Source organism: Theropithecus gelada, chromosome 19, assembly GCF_003255815.1.
Source record: "Theropithecus gelada isolate Dixy chromosome 19, Tgel_1.0, whole genome shotgun sequence".
Lineage (NCBI taxonomy): Eukaryota > Metazoa > Chordata > Mammalia > Primates > Cercopithecidae > Theropithecus > Theropithecus gelada.
In genome coordinates, this window is record NC_037687.1 from 1,555,351 (window position 1) to 1,570,248 (window position 14,898).

The window sequence follows — 14,898 nt, forward strand, 5'->3', positions numbered from 1 at the left end:
ATAGGGCTGGACCGACCTGCACAGGTGTTCAAGGACTGAGTCTAGCTGCTGTGCCCCTCTGCCTCCAGCTGGAGAAGCTGTCCTGGTTCTAAGGACTCCTTTGTTGACACTGGGTCCACCCAATCTGGGATACTCTCCCATCTGAAGAATCTCATTCCATTTTCAAAGTCCCTTTAGCTGCAGGTTCCAGGGAGTAGGACTGGCACATTCATTTATTGACTGATCGAGACAGAGTCTCACTCTGTTGCCCAGGCTGGAGTGCAATGGCGTGGTCTCGGCTCACTGCAACCTCCACCTCCCAGGTTCAAGCAATTCTCCTGCCTCAGCCTCCCAAGTAGCTGGGATTAAAGGTGCCTGCCACCACGCCCGGCTAATTTTTTTGAATTTTTAGAGGAGATGGGATTTCACCTTGTTGGACACAGCTGGTTTCGAACTCCTGACCTCAAGTGGTCTACCCGCCTTGGCCTCCCTAAGTGCTGGGATTACAGGTGTGAGCCCGAACGTGCAGTGTCAGGATGTTGTGCTGACCACAGAAGCACTGAATAAATCAGGATGGATGGGTGGATGATGGTCGGATGACCCGCTCACCCCACCTTGTGGTGAGGTGAGGTGAGACAGCCAGCTCTGTCTCCTGAGAAGCTCAGTTAGTGGTCAGTTAGCTGGTTAGTGGCCTAACACCGAGGCCCCAGAGCATTGGGCTGCCCTGGAAGAATCAGTGCTCTCAGGAGACAGGAAAGTCTATTCCGTGGACTCAAAGCCAGGCATTTACATCCCAGAACCAGCCATGGTACTTGGCTAGGGCAGCCAGTGCAAGGACCTGCCCCCATGCAAGGGCGATTATTATTATGTTTTGAGACAGGGTTTCACTTTGTTGCCCAGGTTGGAGTGCAGTGGCGTGATCTTGGCTCACTGTAACCTCTGCCCCTCAGGCTCAAGCAGTCCTCCCACTTCAGCCTCCCAAGTAGCTGGGACCAAAGGTGTGCACCACCACGCCTGGCTAATTTTTTGTATTTTTAGTAGAAACAGGGTCTTACCATGTTGCCCAGGCAGGTCACAAACTCCTGAGCTCCAGCAATCTGCCTGCCTCAGCCTCCCAAAGTGCTGGGATCACAGGCGTGAGCCACCACGCCAGGCTGGGAGATTATTATTTATTTGTTTTATTTTTAAATTTTTAATTTTTTTTTGGAGTTGGAGTTTCACTCTCGTTGCCCAGGCTGGAGTGCAATGGCGCGATCTAGGCTCACTACAACCTCCATCTCCCGGGTTCAAGCAATTCTCCTGACTCAGCCTTCCAAGTAGCTGGGACTGCAGGGACCCACCACAACGTCGGCTAATTTTGGATTTTTAGTGGAGACGGGGTTTCTCCATGTTGGTCAGGCTGGTCTCGAACTCCCGACCTCAGGTGATCCACCTGCCTTGGCCTCCCAAAGTCCTGAGATTACAGGCGTGAGCCACCGCGCTCAGCCAAGATTATTTTTTAAATTGTGCTATGATTGTGCCAGTGCACTCCAGCCTGGGTGATAGAGCGAGACCTTCTCTAAAATAAGTAAGTAAATAAAATAGTCGTTAAAATGGCCAATTCCACCTGGGTGCAGTGGCTCACGCCTGTAATCCCAGCACTTTGGGAGGCCGAGACGGGCGGATCACGAGGTCAGGAGATCGAGACCATCCTCGCTGACACGGTAAAACCCCGTCTCTACTAAAAATACAAAAAAATTAGCCAGGTGTGGTGGCGGGCGCCTGTAGTCCCAGCTACTCGGGAGGCTGAGGCAGGAGAATGGCGTGAACCCGGGAGGCGGAGCTTGCAGTGAGCTGAGATCGCGCCACCGCACTCTAGCCTGGGTGACAGAGTGAGACTTCATCTCAAAAAAAAAAAAAAAAAAAAAAGGCCAATTCCAGGCTGGGCAGGCTGCAAACCAATGTGAATGTATTAACACACTCCATTGTACACTTTAAAATGGTTAATTTTATAATATGTGAATTTCGCCTCAATAACAACAACAAAAAATGACCCGGGACATATCAAATGGACGTAGGAAGCCATTTGGAAGGGGCTCACAATGGCCAAACATGGAGGACAACTTGAGCAACGAAATTAAAGTTTATAAATGATTTATACTCTATAGAAAAAAATGTCATCAAGGCCTGGCGCGGTGGCTCACGCCTGTAATCCCAGCACTTTGGGAGGCCGAAGAGGGTGGATCATGAGGTCAGGGGATCGGGACCATCCTGGCTAACACGGTGAAACCCCGTCTCTACTAAAAATACAAAAAAATTAGCCGGGCGTGGTGGCGGGCGCCTGTAGTCCCAGCTACTCGGGAGGCTGAGGCAGGAGAATCGCTTGAACCCGGGAGGCGGAGGTTGCAGTGAGCCGAGATTGTGTCACTGCACTGCAGCCTGGGCGACAGAGCGAGACTCTGTCTCAAAAAAAAAAAAGACAAAAAAAAAGTAAATGTCCTCGAGTGGATGCTGGTAGAAATAAATGACTGAATAAATGGCTAATGGGGCCAAGAGACTGCTCCCCTTTACAGCTGAGTCCAGTAACTAAACGTGGCAATAATCACAGGACCCCATCAGCCAGGCTGGCTCCTGTCGCCTCCAGGGCTGGCGAGGGCCTCGGTGCCACCATGCTGAAGCCTCTGCCTTCCCTTCCAGGACTGAAGTGCCAGGACAGTAGACACAGAAATAGGCAGGGGAAGTTCATTGCTACTGGGGTCTGGTAACCTACAGATTCAGGGCTCGAGTCATACAGTTTCTTTCTTGAGACAGGGTCTCACTCTACCATGCAGGTTGGAGTGCAGCGGCGCAGTCACAGCTAACCGCAGCCTTAAACTTCTGGGCTCCAGCGATCCTCTCGCGTTGGCCTCCCAAAGTGCTGGGATTACAGGTGTGGGCCACTATACTTAGCCTACAGTCAATTTTGTTTTTTAATTTTCATATATTTTTTTGAGACAGAGTCTGGCTCTGTCACCCTGGCTGGAGTGCAGCGGTGCGTGACCCACCACGCACAGACCCCTGGACAATGTTTTTTTAAAAATCAGAACAGGCCGGGTGCAGTGGCTCACGCCTGTAATCCCAGCACTTTGGGAGGCCGAGGTGGGAGGATCATGAGGTCAGGAGATCGAGACCATCCTGGCTAACATGGTGAAATCCCATCTCTACTAAAAATACAAAAAATTAGCTGGGCGTGGTGGCAGTTGCCTGTAGTCCCAGCTACTCGGGAAGCTGAGGAGAATGGTGTGAACCCAGGAGGCAGAGCTTGCAGTGAGCCGAGACTGTGACACTGCACTTCAGCCTGGGCAACAGAGCGAGACTCCGTCTCAAAAAAAAAAAAAAAAAAATCAAAACAAAATCCAGCCAGGCACCGTGGCTCCCGCCTGTAATCTCAGCACTTTGGGAAGCCGAGGCGGGCAGATCACCTGAGGTCATTTCAAGACCAGCCTGGCCAACGTAGCAAAATCCCATCTCTACTAAAAATACAAAAATTAGTAGGGTGTGGTGACGACCACCTGTAATCCCAGCTACTCGGGTGGCTGAGTCAGGAGAATCGCTTGAACCCTGGAGGCAGAGGTTGCAGTGAGCCAAGATCATGCAACTGCACTCCAGCCTGGGTGACAGAGTGAGACTCCGTCTCCAAAACTAAATAAATAAATAGGCCCAGAGCGGTGGCTCACAGCTGTTAATCCCAGCACTGTGGGACGCTGAGGCAGGCGGATCACCTGAGGTCAGGAGTTCAAGATCAACCTGGTCAACGTGGTGAAACCCCATCTCTACTAAAAATACAAAAAATTAGCCAGGCGTGGTGGTGGCGCACGCCTGTAATCCCAACTCCTCAGGAGGATGAGGCAGGAGAATCACTTGAACCCAGGAGGCGGAGGTTGCGGTGAGTCAAGAGCGTGCCACGGCACTCCAGCCTGGGCGACAGAGCAAGACTGCCTTTAAAAAAAAAATAAGTAAAATAAATTTCTGTTGTTCAAGCCATGCAAGATTTGTGGGATTTTGTTATGGCAGCCCTAGCAGACTGATACAATAGCTATTTCCATCAACACACTTATGTATGCAGAGAGTATGTCTAGAAGGATTTTTTTTTTTTTTTTGAGTCTCACTCTGTTGCTCAAGCTGGAGTGCAGTGGGGCAGTCTCGGCTCAGAGATTGGCAAGAGCTGGAAAAAACTGGGCAGCTGTATCAGGGAGTGTGACTTTGCACCATATACTCTTTTTGTACCTGTTCATTTTTATTTTGTCATTTTTTTTTTCTTTTTATCAGAGACGGGGGCCTCTTTGTTGCCCAGGCTAGTACTGAACTCCTGGTTCAAATGATGCCCCTTCCTTGGCCTCCCAAAGTGTTGGGATTACAGGCGTGAGCGACCACACCCAGCCTGTTCATTTTTGTGACCCTAACGTGATAGTTTGAAATGTCTACCAATTCTGATATTCTTCCCTTCAAAACACAGAACCCCATTCTCTTCCCTTTGCATGTGGGCTGGACCTCAGGGGCTTGCTGCTGATAAACACAGTGTGGCGGAAGTGACCACATGAGACTTCTCAGGGTGGGTCATAGAAGCACTGTGGCTTTCGCCTTCCTCTACCTTGGTTCACTTGCTCCGGGGAAGGCAGCGGCCATGCTGTGAGGATGCTCAAGCAGCTTTGTGTAGGGGTCCCCATGGGAAGGAACTGCGGCTGTCACCGACAGCCAAGTTGAGGGCACTGGTTTGGAAGTGGCTCCTCCAGCCCCAGTTGAGCCTTCCTCAGATGAAGTGGCCGTGACTGATGTCTTACCTGCAACCTCATGAGAGACTCTGGGCCACAACCACCCAGATCCATCACTCCCAAATCCCAGACTGACACAGACGGTGAGATAGTGAACGTTCGTGCTTTAAGCCACTACGTGTGGGGTAACTTGTTAAGGCAGCAATGGATAAACGCACTGCAGATATTACTTAAGAAACATTTTAAACAGGCAGTTTCCGCCAGCCATTGGGAAACTCTCCTAGATTCGTAACATTTTGGAGCTGAAAGGACCCCTGGGTCACCTGTGCCACTCCAGCTACAGTCACAGTAACCAAGCCACCAGCATGATCAACATCCGGGCACGGAGCAGGTTTCAGGGAGGTTTAATGCAACATGCATTAAAAGATCCAAGCTGTTTTCAGAAACATAAGAGGTCTGAAGTTGAGCTGTGGATTTCCTCATGTCCATCCTGAGGCTTGGGCTGCTCCAGATGCAGCAGGCGCTGAGGCGGGAGGAGCTGGCGCCACCAGGCACCTGGAAGGAGAGCAGACGAGGCAGGGTGAGTAGAAGTGTCCTTTCCGGGCCGGGCGCGGTGGCTCACGCCTGGTATCCCAACACTTTGGGAGGCCGAGGTGGGCGCATCACCTGAGGTCAAGAGTTCAAGACCAGCCTGACTAACATGGAGAAACCCCGTCTCTACTAAAAATACAAAATTAGCTGGGTGTGGTGGCTCATGCTTGTAATCCCAGCTACTTGGGAGGCTGAGGCAGGGAATCGCTTGAACCCGGGAGGTGGAGGTTGCAGTGAGCCAAAATTACACCACTGCACTCCAGCCTGGACAACAAGAGCAAAACTCTGTCTCAAAAAAAAAAAAAAAAAAATTAGCTGCGTGTGGTGGCACACACCTGTAGTCCCAGCTACTCGGGAGGCTGAGGCACAAGAATCGCTTGAGCCCGGAAGGCAGAGGTTGCAGTGAGCTGTGATCCCGCCACTGTATTCTAGCCTGGCAACAGAGCAAGACTCCGTCTCAAAAAAAAAAAAAAAAAAAGAAAAGAAAAGAAAATTCCCTTCCATATGAAGCTGGCTACGCAAGTGGCCCAGGACAGCAGCCTAGCAGGAACACCGGCACGGCACAGGCCCCAGGGTCCATGCAGCAGGGAGGAACACAGACCGGAGCAGCGCTCTGAGGCCCAGGTTCAAACAGAGTGGCATGGCCTCAGGCCTCAGGCTGGCACCTGGAAAATGGGGGTGTAAGAGCCGGGCCACGTGGGACTGTCATGTGGGCACCGGTCAGATGCCACAGGCACTGTGGTGAAGAGGGCAGCTGGCATGCTGGAGAAACGTGTGGATGTGTCCAGGGCTTCACAGGTGCTTGCAAGAGCTCGTCGGGTGGCCAGCCGCTGTGGGCCAGCCTCCACATTCCCCGTCTATCTGTAACATGGGCCCCCCACCCAGTTCAGGTTGGGGTGCCCACTGAGATGGAAGCAGGGTGTGCCTCAAAGACTAACTGAGATTGTCCAGAGAGAGGGCAGGGCCCATGCTCCAGTCACACAACCCAGGGCTGTGGGGTGACCTTTCTGTGCCCGTGGGCAGGAGGTGCCAGAGAGGGCACCCAGGGCCCCACTCCCATGCAGGCCTCTCCAGGGGAAACGGTAAGGCCTGCCGCCCTGGCTCTGGGAGCCTGGAGAACCCACTCCTTGGCCACCATCCGGCCAGCATGCAGTCCACCCACCACAGCCTACTGAAACTTACCAGAGGGGTGTGCGAAGGGCCAGTGTAATTAATCATCTTTCTTAAACTTGCCATTGATGTAAGGTACCCAGTCCAGGATCAGCCGCCAATCGGTGGCCCACACCAGCCCCACGGTGCCCACGGCGCCCCACATGTAGGCCGTCGGGATCCTGTGAGAGGAGAGGGGATGGTCAGGCCTGCTCTGGACGCCTTCTCCAAGAGCCTCTCCTGCCCCACCCTGGCCCCCTGTCCTGAGCGGTGATGGCTGAGGCGTGGGCCTGGCGCCTGTGTCCACCAACTGCTGTGGGCCCTGCGGGTTGGCACCAACAGCACAGGCCCTGCCCACACTGCTGGCCCTCAGGAAGCCGGGCTTCTGCATCTCCAGTAACTGCTCCAGGGGCTCCCGGGGTGGGAGCGCTACTGGCGGGAGGCTGGGCCTGGGGCATGTGTAGGTGTTTGTAAGTTTCCAGCCACCATGATGATGGGTCCAGTCTGCTGCAGTCTGCAGAAATTCATCCATCCCTGCCACAGCAGCAAGACTCAGGGAAGTGCCGCCATCACAGTCCCTATGCCCAGGTGAGGACACCAAACAACAGACAGGGCAAGACCCTCACCTGAGGCCACACAGCTGGCGAGGATCGAGGCCTCGGGTTCCAAGCCCACGCTCTTGCCCACCACGGCGTGTGCTGTGAGAGCTCCCCCAAGTTTCCTGGGACCAGCAGATTGTAGGAAGGCCCAGCAAGCCCACCTGCTGGCGTTCACGCCCTCGCACAGTGTGAAGGTGGGCACGGGCTTCTAATGCGCAGAACGCAGCACGAGCGATGGGGCCTCACTGCGGAGGCCAGGTGAGAAAAGACTGACTTCAGGTACGGAGGCTCAGAAGGGGAATGCCAGCCCTTTGGGAGGTTGAGGCAGGAGGCTCACTTGAGCCTAGGAGTTTGAGACCAGCCTGGACAACAGAGACCCCATCTCTACACAAAATTAAAAAAAAATTAGCCGGGTGTGGTGGCACATGCCAGTAGTCCCAGCTACTAGGAAAGCTGGGGCAGGAGGACCTCTTGAGCCCAGGAATCCGATGTTGCAGTGAACCGTGACTACACCACTGCCTTCCAGCCTGGGTGAATATGAGACCGTATCTCAAAAAAAATTAAAATTAAAATTAAAAAAAAAAGAGGCTGGGCGTGGTGGCTCACGCCTGTAACCCCAGCACTTCAGGAAGCCAAGGAGGTCAGGAATTCAAGACCAGCCTGGCCAACATGGTGAAACCTCATCTCTACAAAAATACAAAAATTAGCTGGGCGTGGTAGTGGATGCCTGTAATCCCAGCTACTCAGGAGGCTGAGGCGGGGGAATAGCTTGAACCCAGGAGGCGGAGGTTGCAGTGAGCTGAGATTGCGCCACTGCACTCCTGCCTGGGTGACAAAGTGAGACTCCATCTCAAAAAAAAAAAAAAAAAGAAAAAGACTGGCTTCCATCCTGGGCACCTTTGTGCACCCTCTAGCTGCCTCTGGAGAAGCCAGCTGCCATGCTGTGAGCTGCCCTATGAAGGGACCCATGTGGCAGAGAACTGATGGCAGCCTCCAGCTAAGAAGGAAATGAACCCAGCCAACGACCCTGTGAAGGATCTCGGAAACGGATCTGCGCGGTCACGCCCTCGGATGAGACTGCAGCCTCATAAGAGAGCCTGAGGAGTCGGCGCAGTGCACCCACTGAAACTGTGAGATAAGAAGTATTTGCTGGTTTAAGCGGCTAATTTCGGGAGACCATTTCTTTTTTTTTTTTTTTTTGAGACGGAGTCTCGCTCTGTCACCCAGGCTGGAGTGCAGTGGCCGGATCTCAGCTCACTGCAAGCTCCGCCTCCCAGGTTTACGCCATTCTCCTGCCTCAGCCTCCCGAGTAGCTGGGACTACAGGCGCCCGCCACCTCGCCCGGCTAGTTTTTTGTATTTTTTTAGTAGAGATGGGGTTTCATCGTGTTAGCCAGGATGGTCTCGATCTCCTGACCTCGTGATCCACCCGCCTTGGCTTCCCAAAGTGCTGGGATTACAGGCTTGAGCCACCGCGCCCGGCCGGGAGACCATTACTTATGTACACAGCACTAGATAACAATTGCAGGCCCACTGCTGGCCAACAGAGGGCTGAAATTAAAATCCAATTCCAGGCAGGGCATGGTGGCTCACGCCTGTAATCCCAGCACTTCGGGAGGCCGAGAGGGGCGGATCACCTGAGGTCAGGAATTCAAGACCAGCCTGGCCAACATGGTGAAACCTCATCTCTACTAAAAATACACAAATTAGCCAGGTGTGGTGGTGCCCACCTGTAGTCCCAGCTACTGGGGAGGCTGAGGCGGGAGAATCACTTAAACTCTATAAGTGGAGCTTGCAGTGAGCTGAGATCACACCACTGCCCTCTAGCCTGGGCAACAGTGAGACTATGTCTCGGGAAAAAAAAAAAATCCGATTCACCTCCCTGGATCAAAGCGAATCACATAGCTGGGATGTTGGGGTGGCAAGGGGTGCTCCTCCTGGAGGCAGAGAAGGCGGATGAACAAACCCTGCACACATTGCCCCAAGGGCCTCACCAGAGACACTCTCCAAGTGCAGGCCAGGTGCCCGCTCACCAGCTGGTGGTACGCACAGCTGCTCCTGCAACCTGGCTCAGAGGCAGATGCCACCAACAGGGCAGGAATCTTTATACCTGTATCTTGATGGCATTCTGGGTAAGTCTGTTTGTTTGATTTTGAGATAGAGCCTCGCTCTGTCACCCAGGCTGGAGTGCAGTGATGTGATCTCGGCTCACTGCAACCCCCACCTCCGGGGTTCAAGTAATTCTCCTGTCTCAGCCTCCCACGTAGCTGGGATTACAGGTGCCCACCACCATGCCCGGCTAATTTTTGTATTTTTAGTAGAGACAGCGTTTCACCATGTTGGCCAGGCTGTTCTCAAACTCCTGACCTCAAGGGATCCACCCACCTCAGCCTCCCAAGGTTCTGGGATTACAGGTGTGAGCCGCCATGCCCAGCCCTGGGTTATTAACCACCAGAGAAGCCTGCCATAAAAATGTCCACTGGGCCGGCCTCCTCCTCCCCTATCATCTTGGTCACCCCATGTAGGACCCTGTGGATTTGGACAGTGTGGGAAGAGCCCACGAAACCTGATTTCCACTAGCCACCGAGGAAGGATGTACAGACCATGACCACACTGACCAACGACCTCGCCACCATGAAAACCCCTTCCTCAAACCAAGCCCCAGCAGGGCCCAGAACGGGTGTGGACTGCAGGGTCCCCAGCTGGTGAACTGTGGCCCTCCCAGTCCTGAGTCTGAGACTCTGAGACACAACCCCACAGTGCCTCCTGGGGATGAGACCTGCTCCCTGGCCTCCCAAAGCCACTGTCTGGTGGCTTAGCCCTGCACGGCCCCTTGCATGCAGGTGTGTGCACCCCTTCCTCTCCCACTTATTTTAGGTCAGCCCTACACCACAGGTCTCATTTCTTCACTTTTCCTTGCCCGCCAACCAGAATGTCCGCCCACAAGGGTTCTGTCTATTGGTGTGTCCCTAACACATAGTAGGTGCTCAATAAATGCCTGCTGTTGGATGAAAGCACGGATGACGGGTGGTTCCCACTGTGACTGGACACAGAAGTGGACCTGCTGCACCCGCGAGGGGCTGCATTGGCTACTATAGGCTGCTGGGTTCTCAGCTAGGAGCAGGCTTCCTCATCCCAGGCCTGAGTTACCCACGCTATAAAACGCCACTATCACGTTCCCCTTGATGGTCCCAGTCAGCTCCACCGTCCAGACCTTGTCCCCAACCTGTCCCCCAGTCTGGGATGGAGGAAGTATGTTCTGGCTTCCGGACACACTGCCAATCATAAGCCTTTGCTTTTTTTCTTTTTTAAAAACGGGTGTTGCCCAGGCTGGAGTAAATTGGCGCAATCTCAGCTCACCGCAACCTCCGCCTCCCGGGTTTGAGCGATTCTCCTGCCTCAGCCTCCCAAGTAGCTGGGATTACAGGCACGCACCATCATGCCTGGCTAATTTTGTATTTTTAGTAGAGATGGGGGTTTCAACATGTTGGCCGGGCTGATCTCAAACTCTTGACCTCAGGTGATCTGCCCACCTCAGCCTCCCAAAGTGCTAGGATTACAGGTGTCAGCCACCACGCCCGGCTGTAGCTTTTTTTTTTTTTTTTTTTTTTTTCAGTTTCACTCTTGTTGCCCAGGCTGGAGTGCAGTGGTGCAATCCTGGCTCACTGCAACTTCCACCTCCTGGGTTGCAGTGATTCTCCCGCCTCAGCCTCCCAAGTAGCTGGGATTACAGTTGCCCGCCACCACGCCCGGCTAATTTTTTGTGGTTTTAGTAGAGACGGGGTTTCTCCATGTTGGTCAGGCTGGTCTCGAACTCCTGACCTCAGGTGATTCGCCCACCTCAGCCTCCCAAAGTGCTGGGATTACAGGCATGAGCCCCAGTGCCCAGCAGCTTTAATTTTTTTTGTAGAGATAGGGTCTTGCTGTGTTGCCCAGGCTGGCCTCAAATTCCCAGGTTCAAACGATCCTCCCACCTTAGCCTCCCCAGTAGCTGGGACTACAGACAGGCGCCACCATGCCCTGATAATTTTTTGTTTTGTAGAGATGGGGTTTTGCTGTGTTGTTCAGGCTGGTCTTGAACTCCCAGGCTCAAGTGATTCTCCTGCCCGGGCCTCCCAAAGCACTGGGATCACAGGCTGGGGCCACTGCGCCCGGCTAAGGCCCTGCTGCTTTTTTTTCTTTTTTCTTTTTGGGACAGAGTCTTGCTCTGTCACCCAGGCTGGAGTGCATTGGCGCAATCTCGGCTCACTGCAACCTCTGCCTCCCGGGTTCAAGCAATTCTCCTTCCTCAGCCTCCCAAGTAGCTGGGATTAGAGGCACCCGCCACCAGGCCTGGCTAATTTTTGCATTTTTAGTAGAGACTGGAGGTTTCAGCATGTTGGCCAAGCTGGTCTCGAACTCCTGACCTCAGGTGATCTGGCCGCCTCGGCCTCCCAAAGCGCTGGGATCACAGGCGGGAGTCACCGCACCCAGCCAGGCCTTGCTTCTTAGCAACCCACCTGGAAACACGAGACAACCCTACGGAGGCCACCCCCAGCCCGGCTTCTATGGGGGCCACCCCTGTGCCGGCCAGCTGCCCACGTGGGATCAGGCACAGCTGCAGCTGTCACGTTCCTTGTTAAAAATCATAAAAAACAAAATAATGGCAAAGGCCGAAGATGCCGCGAGTGCTGGGCTGGGGATCGGGGCTCGGCGCCTTCTGGGCGTTTCCGTCCAAGGGGTCACCACCCGGACCCCCCAGTAGAGACGGGGAAACTGAGGCTTGGAGCCAGACATGCTGGGGTTTGGCCTTGGGTCTGCCACGTCCCGTTCACGCCGGGACGTGCCGCTCCGCCTCTCGGCCTCAGTTTCCCCCTCTGTCACCGGGCACAACAAGGGACCTGGGCCGGGCCCAGCCCCCGGAAACGCGCACAAACACGGAACGCAGCGGCGCGGGGGTGGGCCGAGGCGGGAGCGCGGATGGGGCCGCGGGGCGACGTCCTCACCAGTTCTTGACCAGCTGCCGGTAGCGCGGGCCCAGGAACCGGGTCACCATCGCGGCGGAGTCGCACCCTCAGGGTGACCGTGTCCGGCTGACCCGGCCACACTGCGCAGGCGCGACCGCGGCGCGCACGCGCGCAGGGAAAGGAAAAAAAAAGAAATCATCCGCCGCTGTGCGCGCAGACCCGGAAGCCGCTTACAGTAACTTCCGGCGAGGGTTGGACGACCAGGGAGAGGTGGCCCGGAGTGGGCGGGGTTAGGGCGGGGCATTTTGGGCACGTGTTCTGACGGCCGATTTTGCCTCTAGGCTCCACGGGCCTACCTGCCAATGATTTTATGCGCCTAGCATGTGCCAGGACGTCCAGCGGGGTAGCGTCTTGCCCAGAGTCACACAGAGGGGAAGAGCTGGGACTGGAGCCCACTTTTGGAGGCGTCAGGCGTTGTTCCTGATTCGCTGTAGGACTTTGGCCGAGCGGCAGTGCTTCCCTGAGCCTCAAAGTTGCCAGTTGCCTGGAGGCTGTCGGAAATCACTTTGCAGGTTTTCGTTTGCGAGCCTGGGTGATTCCTCATTCAGGCAGCAGAGGGAGGCCTGGCTCCTTGCACGGTGAACGTCTCTGAATGGTCTTAGCTGATGACAGGCAGGTCCTTCTGCCTCCTGCTTTCCACCGCACCAGGCTCGCTTGGGCTCGCCTTTCTCCAGTCCCTGCTTCCTCTGCTCTCCCACAACCCGGCGCAGCACCGTACATGTTCACTCAGCTCCCAGCTTCCAGCCTCCCCATGCACACCGGGCCGGTGTGGGCAGAAGGAAGAGGGGCACATTCCCAGACACCGCCATGGCACTTTTCTGTCTTTTCCCCCATTTTCAAGAGTCGCCTCCCTCAGGAAGCCCTCCTGGACTGCCTGACCCCCAGGCACCTTTACAGCATGAAAGGAAAGGCCATAACCTAGACGGGGAACTGGGCGTGATTTGTCCCTGGGGTGCCAGCCTCATTTGCAGGCCTCGTGATAAGGAACGGACACCATGGGTTCGTCTGTCTGCCCAGCCTGTCCTGTACTGCTGGGGTCGGCCCTCAGTACTCTCCAAGCCTGCAGCTCTCTCGGGGCTGCGGGTGCTAACCCATCCCTATCCCTGGTCAAGGACTCAAGGTGGGAGCCGGAAATAGGTTTTGGATACCACAGTCTGGGAACTGTTTCTTTTTTCTTTTTTTTTTTGAGACGGAGTCTCGCTCTGTCATCCAGGCTGGACTGCAATGAGGCGATCTCGACTCACTGCAACGTCCACCTCCCGGGTTCAAACGATTCTCCTGCCTCAGCCTCCCAAGTAGCTGGGACTACAGGCACGTGCTACCATGCCCAGCTAGTTTTTGTATTTTTAGTAGAGACCGGGTTTCACCATGTTGGCTAGGCTGGTTTTGAACCCCTGACCTCAAGTGATCCAGCCACTTCAGCCTCCCAAAGTGCTGGGCATGAGCCATCGGGCTGGGCGTTGTTTGTAGAACTTTCCAGTTGCCTTGGGGTTTTTGAGCTTGGGATCAGAGAACACCTGAATAAGACTCTTCCCATTGTTGGAAACTTAAAAAAGTGGGATGCAGGGGTTGACATAATGACTATTAAGAGAAAGGACAGGAACACAAGGGCTGCTGGAATGTCAGCCCAGTTTCCAGATGCCACAGTTTAGTAAGAGTTCACCAGGGGCCGGGTGCAGTGGCTCACGCCTGTAATCCCAGCACTTTGGGAGGTCATGGTGGGCGGATCACCTGAGATTAGGAGTTCGAGACCAGCCTGACCAACATGGAGAAACCCCATCTCTGTTAAAAATACAAAATTAGCCAGACATGGTGACGGATGCCTGTAATTCCAGCTACTCGGGAGGCTGAGGCAGGAGAATCACTTGAAAACCCGAGAGGCGGAGGTTGCGGTGGTGAGCCGAGATCACGCCACTGCACTCCAGCCTGGGAAACAAGAGTGAAACTGCATCTCAAAAAGGAAGAGTTCACCAGAGAGTGAGAGTGATATACACAAGAGCTGGGAGATGGAGAGAGATTTGTAATGATGCCTGGATCCAGCTGTGCCTGAAGCCATTCAACATGACATAGAACTTCCTTTTTGTTTCTTGAGCCGGTTTTTGTTATTTTGTTGGACCATCTGGATGCCCCCTCCACCTTTTTTTGAGACAGGGTCTGGTGTGGCTCTCTTGCCCAGGCTGGAGTGCAGTGGTACAATTACAGTTCACTGCCACCGAAAGCTCCTGGTCTCAAGTGATCCTCCCACCTCAGCCTCCTAAGTAGCTGGGACTACAAGTGTGTGTCACCAGGCACAACCAATTTAATTTTAATTTTTTGAGACAGTCTTGCTCTCTCGCCCAGGGTAGAACACAGTGGTGCAATCTCGGCTCTCTGCAATCCCTGCCTCCTGGGTTCAAGCTATTCTCCTGCCTCAGTCTCCCAAGTAGCTGGGATTATGGGCATGCATCACCATGCCTGGCTAATTTTTGTATTTTTAGTAGAGACAGGGTTTCACCATGTTGGCCAGGCTGGTCTCAAACTCCTGACCTCAAGTGATCCACCCGCCTCAGCCTCCCAAAGTGGTGGGATGACAGGTGTGAGGCACCGCGCCTGGCCAATGCATATTTTAAAAGTTGTTTTCCAGCATGAATGTAGAGGCGAGCTGGGTGCTGAGTGGTGGACAGGGCTCCCTCAGCACCTTCTGTCAACTCCTGGCCACTCTCTTCCCCTTAAAAAAAAATAGACATGGGGTCTCACTATGTTGCCCAGGCTGGACTGGAACTCCTGGCCTCAGAAGATCCTCCCACCTCAGCCACCTGAAGTGCTGGGATGACAGGCATGAGTCACTGTGCTTGGCTTTCTCCCT

General features: G+C 54.3%; 1 protein-coding gene across 2 annotated transcripts; it reads right to left on the reverse strand.

Annotated features, from left to right (window-relative positions):
• Positions 1-4,858: 4,858 nt before the first annotated feature.
• Positions 4,859-12,169, reverse strand: LOC112612362 (cytochrome b-c1 complex subunit 10). 2 transcript variants are annotated; one of them, XM_025366796.1, is made up of 3 exons: positions 12,033-12,162; positions 6,483-6,631; positions 4,859-5,375 (listed from the first exon to the last, which is right to left on the reverse strand). In XM_025366796.1, the coding sequence occupies exons 1-2, from the start codon at positions 12,080-12,082 to the stop codon at positions 6,511-6,513; spliced, it is 171 nt and encodes a 56-aa protein (XP_025222581.1). In that variant the 5' UTR covers positions 12,083-12,162; the 3' UTR covers positions 4,859-5,375; positions 6,483-6,510. The 2 variants fall into 2 exon arrangements, with proteins under 2 accessions (XP_025222581.1, XP_025222580.1); XM_025366795.1 differs by having other exon boundaries at positions 5,097-5,264; positions 12,033-12,169.
• Between the last annotated feature and the right edge of the window lie 2,729 nt (positions 12,170-14,898).

Excerpts from the sequence above, each read along its gene's own strand:
- LOC112612362 (XM_025366796.1), bottom strand. The coding sequence starts at position 12,082 with ATGGTGACCCGGTTCCTGGGCCCGCGCTACCGGCAGCTGGTCAAGAAC. Across the intron at positions 6,632-12,032 it reads CGGCAGCTGGTCAAGAACTG|GATCCCGACGGCCTACATGT; the intron begins GTGAGGACGTCG and ends CTCCTCTCACAG.